Source organism: Anguilla rostrata, chromosome 5, assembly GCF_018555375.3.
Source record: "Anguilla rostrata isolate EN2019 chromosome 5, ASM1855537v3, whole genome shotgun sequence".
NCBI classification, from domain to species: Eukaryota; Metazoa; Chordata; class Actinopteri; order Anguilliformes; family Anguillidae; genus Anguilla; species Anguilla rostrata.
The window spans coordinates 45,573,958-45,584,836 of NC_057937.1; the positions used below are offsets into that span (position 1 = coordinate 45,573,958).

Below are 10,879 nucleotides of genomic sequence, written 5' to 3' on the forward strand. Positions count from 1 at the left end.
GTAGGTTTTTTCAGCTGGGAGACTTTGCTCGGCCAAAGGAGAAAATTAGCAAGTACATTTTAGAAGTACGCAAATGGATACCCTAACATTGAGGATGGACCTCTCCCCAAAGAGTCCCAACAGTCTCGCTTGCTTAGGGAGACCAGGCACAGGAGAAACCACGGCTGGAACCAAATTCAGAGATAAACCACAAGAGTGTGGATGAGAAAAGCCAGCAAGCAATGCACAGTGTTACAGAATACCCACAACATCATAGATCTTAATTTATTTTTCTTTCACATTTTTCTCAGGGAAAGAGAAGTCTTTCAGTCCAGGATAGTATTACTATGCGCTCAGTTCATTTGTGTTTTTCCTTTGGAATGGATTGAGGAATGGTTAGAATAGTTTTTTTGTATTATTTTTCACTAACATTTTATGAAATTATGCATTTCATTAATTACATGTAAGTATATAAATTGATTTATCGGCATACATATTATACAGAAACTGCTTCTTGGTAGCTATACCAGATCATAAATATTGAACATACAGTAATTTTATTAATGCCTATTTTACATTTAATTGAGAAATATTACCTGAAACTCATCTTTTTCTTGACTTGTAGTATTTCCCAGTTCAATATCAAATACTTTTTTTACACCATCCCGACAGCTTTTGTTGTACAGGAACACCAGAGACTGTACACCTTAAAATGCTATCCAGATTTTAACCTCAGTGTGAGAGTGCTTTAGAAGGTATGTATACAGTATTGGTAAGGTGCCAATGTAGTATCTTCTACTAACTGAAATGCAAAGAAATCCCAATATAATATTGGGGGGGAAAACTGGAGCAGAAAATTAGAACAGTACTGACCACCTGTAAACTGGGATAATTTTGGGGTCAGGACTAGTTTTTATAATAATAATAATAATAATAATAATAATAATAATACAAATGTTAATACTCTATACATGCTTAGCATCATTTGTTTCCACCCATGTCCCCCAATACAGACTTTTTGGAATGATGACTTCTTTCCACAACAATACATGTATTACTGTAAATTGAAAAGGTATATTATGGTTTTTGTTTCTGTCTTCTCCACCTCATTTGTAATATGTGCTGCATACGGTATACCGCGTGGAAGGAGATTTTAGTTAAAAAGAAATACCCCAAGATGCTTTGGAAGTTAAACAAGAAAAACAACAGTTAAACAAGAAAAGTAACAATGTCTAAGAAAGATCTTTTTGGCAAAAAAAAAAAAAAAAGCAAAAGATTGAACTAATATGTACCTTTATTTTCGTCAAGGCACCGGCGTCAGACTGTGGGGGGCGATGTGTTGCAGTTTGAACATATATTATCATGATAAAATCTGAACTACGTATTTCCGGTCCTACGCATCGATGGTACTAATCCTTTTTTGGCTTTCAGTAGCTAACTAGCAAGTTCGCTAGCAATAAGGCATATAACAAACTTCAGGTGAATGAATTTACCAATTGGATCATAGCTAATTGTTTAGGCGAATTATATATTCGGTGAAATGGCATCCGGGATGACGGGGCAAACATCGTAAGTATGCATTTGTTGGTAAGGCCGCGTATCTTTAGAAAGCTTTTTAATGTTGGCTAGCTAAATTAACGCGTTAGATTACTGTCACGGGCCTAACAACAAACGTTAGGCCTTAACTCACTGAGTTGCTCAGTGGCGCTATTTCCAGTGCCCATGAATGTATGCAACCGTAACTGTTTTAGAAATCCGTATATTTTAGTTATCCACGAAAATTTAGTATTTAACTAAATTAAACAAATCCCTGACTTCATATTTTTCATCGGCTAGCTAGCTAGGTTAGCTAGCTAACGATACCTAGATATTTTCCATGCACACGTTAGCCGTCGCCTAATCCTTGCGGGATTATATCAGAGATATGTGATAAAATGAGGATTAAAATGAGATTGGCTGAATGATATTAGTTCGGTAGTTCTCGTTTAGCATTTTACGACGTGTTGCATTTTGTGGCGGCTGTTTTGATCGTTTTTGATGGGATGATGAACTGGCTTGACAACCTGCCGTATATTGTCGTTTTCTGTTGTAAAAATGTTTCAGCGCCAAAGCTTTAGCTGGATAAATAGTTGCCATACCTCATGTTTCACCATACGTTGAGGCAGACCAGGTTTTTCCCATGCACAAAGACGAAGAATAAGTAAAGATTTCTAATCTATCAGGATGTAAGTAGCGCAGTAGGCAATCAATGGAAGATTTGCCATTAATTTCTATGAGCGTTACGCCGGCCAATGCTAGTAAACTCATAAGCTAGGTTGCACATAGTGAGATTTCTGTATTTAAATAACGACTTATTTTACTGATCGAGATCAAAATATTTCACGTGAAAGGGATACATTAACGAATTTAGGGGTATAGCATTATCTCTCCGGTTCTGACTATGTTAGCTTCGTGAAGTTATTAGTTTATGCAGTCATGCCACGTGATCAACTTCCGTACTCTACGGCCGCTCCTCCGCGTACCTTTGTGACATCTATGTAATGTAATTTAATCACAGGTACACCCTCGCCCAATCTAGATAATTTAAACGAATGCATATCTTCAAGCCGTTTCTATTTGCTTCGGTCCGTAAACATATGTGCCCTTCCTCAAATTGCTTGAGCATGTACACTAATTCGGTGGGTAGCTTATGGGGTCTTTATTGTGCTAACATCTGGAGGGCTAAGAAAGCAGTAACTGTGGAGTCATGGTGTTCTGCTGATACTACCCTCCTACATTAATCTAAAGTCAATGTAGAGCTAAGAACAGGCCTGAATACTGTGCCATGTGTTTTAGGCCTACTTGCTCTGCATACACTGTCCTGGGATAACTTTCACAATCACATTGACTTACAACCTCAGTTGTTGCCAATGAGTGATTCTTGTTTGTGCCATTTCTGCAGGTGCCTTAATAGTAGATGGGATCAATCCAACCCCAGGGCAGAAAGGCTGCAAGGTTTCTTGGACTCCCGTTCTGTCGCAGCACCAGTGGGGTCTTCGCCAAGCTACACTGGGGATCTAGGCAGCAGCAGCAGCATGGCCGTCATAACTACCAATTCCTCAGTCACTAGCAATACGGCGACGGCGATGTCACCCACCGCGCCCGTAACCGGAACGTCACCCCCGTCAGAAAACACGCACACACCACAGGGGGGTGTGGAGCTGGCTGCTGCCATGGCTGCCAAAATCAATGCCATGCTCATGGCTAAGGGCAAGCTGAAGACTCCTCAACCCTTGCCTAATAAGGTAGATTGCTCATTAAATACTGTTGTGTGGTCATTGCAGATCATAACTGTTGGTGGATTGGAGTTTACTTTGATATAAATTTAGATATTTTCCCAACAGATTGTACCCACTGTGACGGTTTCCAGTACAGCAGACGAACTGGTTGTCACTGAGGTAGACATTAACGATGTGCCCATAAACTGTAGGAACCTGCTAACGAAAGGGAAGACTCAGGAAGAGGTGAGAGCTTCTTGATTTTGCTGGTGTAATTTTTGTAAATCCTAAATTCCAATGAGTTGCGTATTTAATAGGTTGATTGTGTATTAAGAATGCACATTTTAACTTTTCAGATTCGTCGGTATAGTGGAGCAGTAGTGTCGACGAAAGGTTTCTACATGACCACTACTGAAAAAGCCCAAGCCAAAGGAGTGTATGTATCTGCCATGTATGAAAGTCTCACGTTGAATGTAGAGTTCATTAAAAAAATAAAAATAAAAAATAAAAATTCTAATATTGTTTTGTTATTTCAGTGACCGACCTTTGTATTTGCACGTTCAGGGAAAGAGTCAAGATGAAGTTAACAGTAAGTTGCATGTTCAAATGTATGCATTGTTTAATATAATTATTATTATTATCTAAATAAAGACTGACTCTTGTGCTGTGACTACATAATTTGTTAACAGAGGCAGTGTTGCGCATAAAGGAGATCATCTCTGAGGACGTCTTGCGTTCGCTGTCGGGACAGGCGCGGCCCACCATCCCCACGGTGACAGTGTACCCTCAGCCTCCCAGACCTTCGGCCCCTGCCCAGCCCGCTGGTCCCCCAGCCCTCCCGCTCCCTCGACTGCCGCCTCCACCGCACTCAGCTCCCTCCGCCCCTCCAAGCCAAAGGCCGCCTGGTCCATACAGCAGCCACTCAGGGGTGAGCGAACGAATGCCTGCCTTTTCCTTATTCTGCATCGCCATCTAACCTGACACTACTTCAGGGTTAAAGGGATAAGTCTTTATGGAATTGGACAATGCATTCTTGCTTTGCCCAGAAATGTTGTTGGTGAATAGTTTTATTTAAAAAAATAAAATAAAAATAAAAATAATAATAATAAACATGATATGAAGGAGCAGCTTCTGCTGAGCAGAGATTATAGTGGAGGTTAAAGAAGGTGAAACCAGTAAAGACCAAGTGGTTCTTGCCGATACTGACCTCCTACAGTAATTTAGCAGTGAGAACAGCCTTAACCTCCAGAAAGTGGTTTGGGTGTACTGCTCTGGCTTAACATTTTTATTTCCTATGTTCACATTAAAATTTGCTCCATTGCTTAATACGTTATAATCAATATCACGCCCCCCCCCCCCCCCCCCCCCAAATGATATTGAGCTTCCCTACCTGGTTTTCTCTTCTAGAATTTTGTGCACACAAAGATATTTGTTGGCCTGGATCAAGCTTTGCCCTCTTTCAATGTCAACGAGAAAGTCGAGGGTCCAGGAGGGAGCTACCTGCAGCACATCCAGCTTGAGACGGGAGCCCGCGTCTTCCTCCGCGGGAAAGGCTCGGGGTACATCGAGCAGGCCTCCCGGCGAGAGTCCTTTGAGCCGCTGTATCTTTACATCAGGTATGATGACTGCTGCTGACATGATTCATTGCACTTTTTTTTTTTTTAAAGCGATCATAGCTTGTGCTTTTTGTGGGAATACGCTGAGGAGGAGGAGCTATGTTGGAATGCATATTATGCCACAAACTTCCCCAGAGATGATTAAATTGTTTTTCTTCAGCCATCCAAACTCTGCAGGATTGGAAGCTGCCAAGAAACTCTGTGAAAGCCTGCTGGAAACCGTAAGTCGGCAGTTTTTATTTTTATCTCCGCTTCACTATTGCTGTAAATGAGTATGCATTGGAGGTATAAGAAGGTGGAGCTGTTGAAGAAACTGTGGCTCTCATCGATACCCACCTCCTAGAATAAGAGTCGCGTGGACCATGTCTGACCTCCAGCATTAGGTCAGAGTGCACTGCAGCTACTGACAACTGAATCAAGGGACGTGCTCGAAGGTGTCATACATTATGTTCTTTCCATAGGATGGTATGGGTTCCATTGAAGGAACCATGCCCTGTACTTCTCTTCTCTATTTCAATGAGAAAATGAATGTTAAACTCGCTTATTCAAGGCAGATGTCATGCCTGTGGTGAAATGGTCTGCTCAGGAAAAATGTCTGTCTTGGGCAAATGTAGTCAAGGCAGTTCCTTTAGTTTACATGTAGGATCTTGCTCTTTAGTGGTTAAAGTAAACAGACTGCTGGAGAGTATGACCAGCAATACATTTGAAATATCGCTACGGTTACTTTCAACTAAATGTGAAAAGCACAGGTGCAACTTGGTACTCTGTGCTATTGTCGGCTGCTGGTGTTTTCATATCTCCAGCCTTAAGTCAAATTTAGGGAATTTGAAATGCTCAATGACCCCAAAAATCATTGATTCCGGCTAGTCTGCAGGCATCACCTTACCATGTACTCTGACTGAAGTTAAAACGTCCTTGCTTCAGGAACACTCTCTCAGACTCCCAGTGAGGGGAGGTTCACTTAAATGGATATTACTATTCCATAAATGCTTTTCTCTTCACTTTGCACAGGTACGAGCAGAACATGTCCGGATGGTGTCTGTTTACACAGCAACTGGCTCCACTCAAGGTGAGTGCTCCCTTTCAGTACGCTGAATAAATGAGAATACTCAATGGTATTTAATCATAGGGATTAGCCATTTTCATAGACTCCTCCACAGTTGCCATTAGTGACACGAGTCAGTGGTCAAAAACCTGTGTGTGTTTGGTTTTTAATTGTGTTATTAACTACATTTCTATACTTTTATTTCAGCATACCCAGCTCATGGATACCCAGCTAATAGCAATTACAGTAGCCCAGTATCCTGGTATAACTACTCAAATGGGTACACGGGCGGCTATTCTGCATATCCAGGATCCAGTGGTTACTGGAGTAATGCAAATGGTCATCCCAGTCTTTCTAACATTTCGACAACCCCTCAATCTTCTCAGGCTATGGTTCAGTATCCAGTGTGTCCTAGGAAACCGCCACCTTACTTGGCACAGGTAGGTTTATAAAAAAAAATTTAAAAAAATTAAATGGAAAGATGAACCCTGCTGTAAGGGCCACTGCCCTCAGTCTTGCCTAACTGATTTGCTGAATACACATGGCTCTTTACAGTAGAACTTCTAAGGTACAGTACAAACACAACGACAGTGAATGTTCTGAAATAATTGTAGATCTCAAAGTACAGTGGAAACTTACCCATTTAAGTTTTAGTCTTTTGATTGCAATCATGCACATGCATTACTATTTTTAAATGGGGAAGATTAGTTTGGAGTTACTCCATAAAGACATACTATGCAGAATTTTTTTTAAGCCTGACTGTGGGGCTGTTTACAATCCAAGAAGTCTCCTCTTATTTAGAGAAGCTTGAGGCATAAATGTTATACCAATTTGGTTGTCAAAGCAGGCCATAACTAAGGTTTTTACTAGATTTTCAACTAGAGGTTAAAATGGCTTTACCAATACCCGATATGTTGGTAGTGGAACAGTTGCATTTATGAACTTGTCCTGGATGCATGAAAGGAGAGCCGTCTTTTTGCCCTGCTTGCGTACAATTACGCTGTGCTTTGTCCAAGGAAACTGGGACCAGTTACACCACCACAAACGACAGCTCCTCACCTAGTACCTCCCCTCCTGGCAGTCCAAAGAGACGGTTTCTGGATTCTGAGGAGAGTCTTGAAGATAAGGTAGGTTATTTAAGTCCTACGGTCTTAAATGCCCCCCATGTGATTGTTTGAGACTAAATGCACCTGCATGTATCTTTTGCAGCAGGTCTGTGAATCGGAGGCTCCGGCTTTGACTGAGCCGTCCACCACGCCTGCACCCGCCTGCCAAGATGACCGAGTTGCAGAAAGGTGCTTCCCCATCCCCACATTTTACATAAACCCCCTGCCTGTTTTTGTAAACCATGCTTTGAGTTGGCGTTTTCCCCCCTATGCCACTGAGCTAAGGCTTATACCTCTAATGTTTTGGCTCAGCCTGCATTTGTGGTGAGCACCTTGAACTGCTGAGCCCGTCAGAAGGAATGAGCAAAAACCAATGCAGTTCAGTAGAGCTGCAGAGTTCAGTGTTCAGTTCAATGATGGAAAGGTGCATGAGAAACAGAATTAACCCACACGTACTGTGTGCAGTTTGTAGAACTGTGTTCACGGCCCTTGTGTCCTCACAGGATGCTGATGCCCCCGCCTCCCGTGCCCTCGACCGCAGTGCCGCGCAAGAGGCCGAGGGAAGCAGTCTGTCCCGCCAGCGATCCCGAAGAACCGGGTATGCACATGACCGCTCGGCTCGTCAGCATGCAGTCCCGTCCTGCCTCAGGCCTCGTAAATTTGAGGATTATTGACGTCAGGATCTCTTCGTTAAAATGACTCTTCCCTTCCCCAGATTAATGGAGACCTGTTGAGACGCCCTCCACCTGGTGTAATGCACTAACTAGTTTTTCTTTTCGTATGTTCTTTGTCTTTCCCCTTGTCTTCTCTTCACATGTTCCCTTGGGACCTGCCTGTTGTGGATGTTTGGTGCCATTTCATTGTCCATGAATGACCCCCCCCTCCCCCGCCTCTGGCTGTGGATTGAACACATTCTACGGCTAACATGGGGCTTCCGAATGGGCTACTCTCTCGCTCTCTCAATGCTCCGTTTCTCTCTCGGATCTCTCACATCTTTCCTCTGCCTACCCCTCTATCTCTTTCTTTCCTCTATTTTTCTCTTTCTCTCTCTTTCTTTCTCTCTCTCTCTCTCTCTCTCTCATTTGTGCTTTGACAGGTATGGGAGACCCTGTATCACTGAAGAAGACAAAATCCCAGGAAGGTCCGTCAGGCTTAGTCCCCTATGGTGGGGATTCCTCTGATGAAGAGGAAGACAGGACGCACATCAGTAAGGCTTCCTTGTAAGCTAGCTCAAGCCATCTGTATTAAGGTGTATGTAAGCACTGCACTGCAGTTCTCTGCTGGGACCTCAGGCGTTGTTCTAGATCTTTCCACTTTGGCCTCTCCCATTGAAATCAGGATTTTTCTCATAATTATTACTGCAAGTACTTCGATTTTATTTGAATTTGCGTGTATATCAACCACCCTTATCATTTTCATCACTTGCTATGGATCAGTACACCTGACGCATACATGCTTGCCTTCATTGAATCTTTTCTCATATTGGAAATTGCTGTAAAACCTGTTCCCATGGAATATATGTGTAATAATAAAATATTTTAATGATATTGTTGTGCAGTTTCACAAAATATCCCCTTTGACAAAACATTTAAGTTTATATTAAAAAATTAAAAAAATGTGCTTTTCAAAATATTTGAATTTGTACATTGAAAGATTGGCTATGGCCTGAGGGGGTATTCTGATGAGTATCCAGTCATGGCGCTACAATTCTTGCTTTGGTTTGCAGACCTAAGGGGAAACCAAAGTGTCTCGGGCAGTCGGGATAAAAAAAAAAAAATTCTGAAAAAGGCTGAAGTGGCACATACGAGTGACGCTGTGTCACCGCTCGACTCTGAATGTGAGCACACTGCTAATGGACCGTTTCAGAAGTCTTGGCCAATGAGCAACACTGGTGACAATCGGTTATCCTTTGTGCTGAAAATAGGTGGTTGCCATGGCAACTGCTATATTTTAATGATATTCCATGGCAATTTCATTCAGAACTGTTTTTGCCCTTTGCTAAAGCTTTACACATCTGATTTATGTACAACAGTTCTTTCAGTATGCAAGTGGGTAGATTTATCCATTATCATTTTCTAAACTGAAGTATGCTGGCCCTTTATTGACGTTAAATGTCAGCATTTGTTTTTAAACCAGCATACTCTGTGCCGTTGAAGAGAGATTGCTTCGTACAGTGTGAAAATTTGATTTGAGCACTCTGGCTTGTTCCCTGTCAGATCTGTTCCTCTCTTCATAAACTATATCAATCTTAAAGCTCCAGTTTTCTCCACTTTCCAGCAGTGCTGTTGTCTGGGTCATTACTCTGTGTGAGATTTGAGAAACTAGAATACAGTTTAAACGCTTCTCAGAGATTTACTGTTATCACCTGTTCTCATTTACCCTAAGCCGTTGGAACAGATTGGAGTTTCTGTTCATCTGTCGACTATTTACAAGTGTGAAGTACTGACTTGCCCACAGTGAGTCTGCCCTTCGAAAGGAACACTAGTCTCCCATGTTGTGGGGGCATGGGCACAATTCTATATTCTCCTGGCCCAAAAGGTACCGTTTTCCAGGCTGCAGCTGAATTTTGACAGATTGGAGTAGCAAATGTGGATCAAAAGGGAAATGTTTGAAGCTGGAACAGAATAACAGGAGGCAGCGGGACACAGCCTAAAAATAGCCTTTATGGGTCGTTCAGAAATCTGATACTGCAGTTATGCCATCAGTGTTTTGCTGTACCCTCTCTCCTATGCTCCTTGCACATTATGAGTCTCGAGCATGCAAAAACTTTATTCAAAAAGGAAAGACAAGTCTTGAACAATTTTTAATGTTAAATCATTCGTACATCTTAAATTGCTTGTAGAATTCAAGGCTAATTGCTGAATGCAAGGTCACTATTAAAGAAATGCCAATGGTGCCCAACACTGTCCTATAAGGATAATCTTTGAAAGATATAAACAGACTCCCGAGACCAAATTTTTGTAGGAAAATAATTTTGGGGAAAAGCACAGGAGTGTACATGTATGTAAATTTCATTTGTCATACCTGACTCTACTAATTGGTAATTAAAGATCTCTGTGTTGCATGTCGTATGCTTTGTTAGGGTAGGAGTGAAAGCCTACAGGGCTGTAGATCTACAGGGACAAGGTTGGTTGCTGCTGGTGTAGACAGATATAGCATGATGATTGATGCTAGATCTGACAAGACTGATCAGAGAACCCATTTATACCGTAGTGCAAAGATTGCCCTGTACTGCCGAGTGCTTGATTAATGCACCGGTTCACCCGTGAAGATCTGTTCATTCTGCTTATTTCCAATGTGAATTGTTGCAAGTACAAGGGCTGGAAATGTGCGAGGATTTCAGTTCCACCTCACTTTTATTTTCCACTTCTCCGTCGGGTTATAAAAATAAGTACCAACATCTGTGGTGTTATTGTACTGAAAACAAAATGCATTTACAGGTATGACTTTTTTTTGCTCGTATTCGGCGATAAGTGCTGTGTAGCCGGTTCACTTGAACAACATTTAAATGGCCGTCAGGGTTACGGAACATATTGCATGATAGCAATTGAAACTGCAAGAAACATGGTAGGCTTCCTGTTCATTGCTGTTCTAAAGAGTAATGAAGAAAGTGGCAGTGAAGTTTAAATTAAAATTTCAGTTGAATATCAATCCCAAAATGTTAAATAAAAATAGAAGAAAATGCAATGCAATAGGTAACCAGCAGCAATTAGTATGGTGTACCAAAGGAACCCAACCTCAAGTTAAAATATTAAACATTCAAATTGTTTTCCAGCTCAACATCCAAAAAAAGTGCATTCAAGTGCTTGACTGAACAACAAATGCAGTTCCACCTGGAAAGTATGCTTTGCCCTTTTTGGACCAGAGGTCTTCAAT

The 10,879-nt window shown here is 41.7% G+C and overlaps 1 protein-coding gene across 3 annotated transcripts; it reads left to right on the plus strand.

Annotated features, from left to right (window-relative positions):
* The first annotated feature begins 1,389 nt into the window (after nt 1–1,389).
* LOC135255412 (KH homology domain-containing protein 4-like) lies at nt 1,390–8,550 on the plus strand. 3 transcript variants are annotated; one of them, XM_064336555.1, is made up of 14 exons: nt 1,390–1,548; nt 2,921–3,263; nt 3,348–3,482; nt 3,593–3,672; nt 3,773–3,825; nt 3,926–4,164; nt 4,644–4,852; nt 5,013–5,073; nt 5,864–5,921; nt 6,105–6,337; nt 6,914–7,024; nt 7,107–7,192; nt 7,507–7,601; nt 8,100–8,550. In XM_064336555.1, exons 1-14 carry the CDS (start codon nt 1,520–1,522, stop codon nt 8,225–8,227), a joined length of 1,860 nt encoding a protein of 619 aa, XP_064192625.1. In that variant the 5' UTR covers nt 1,390–1,519; the 3' UTR covers nt 8,228–8,550. The 3 variants fall into 3 exon arrangements, with proteins under 3 accessions (XP_064192625.1, XP_064192626.1, XP_064192627.1); XM_064336556.1 differs by having other exon boundaries at nt 7,110–7,192; XM_064336557.1 differs by having other exon boundaries at nt 1,391–1,548; nt 3,363–3,482.
* Nucleotides 8,551–10,879: the final 2,329 nt, after the last annotated feature.

Bases quoted from the DNA above. Each gene is read 5' to 3' on its own strand.
- LOC135255412 (XM_064336555.1), top strand. From the start codon at position 1,520: ATGGCATCCGGGATGACGGGGCAAACATC. The intron at 3,264-3,347 runs GTAGATTGCTCA...ATATAAATTTAG, and splicing joins CTCAACCCTTGCCTAATAAG to ATATTTTCCCAACAGATTGT. The intron at 7,025-7,106 runs GTAGGTTATTTA...TATCTTTTGCAG, and splicing joins AGGAGAGTCTTGAAGATAAG to CAGGTCTGTGAATCGGAGGC.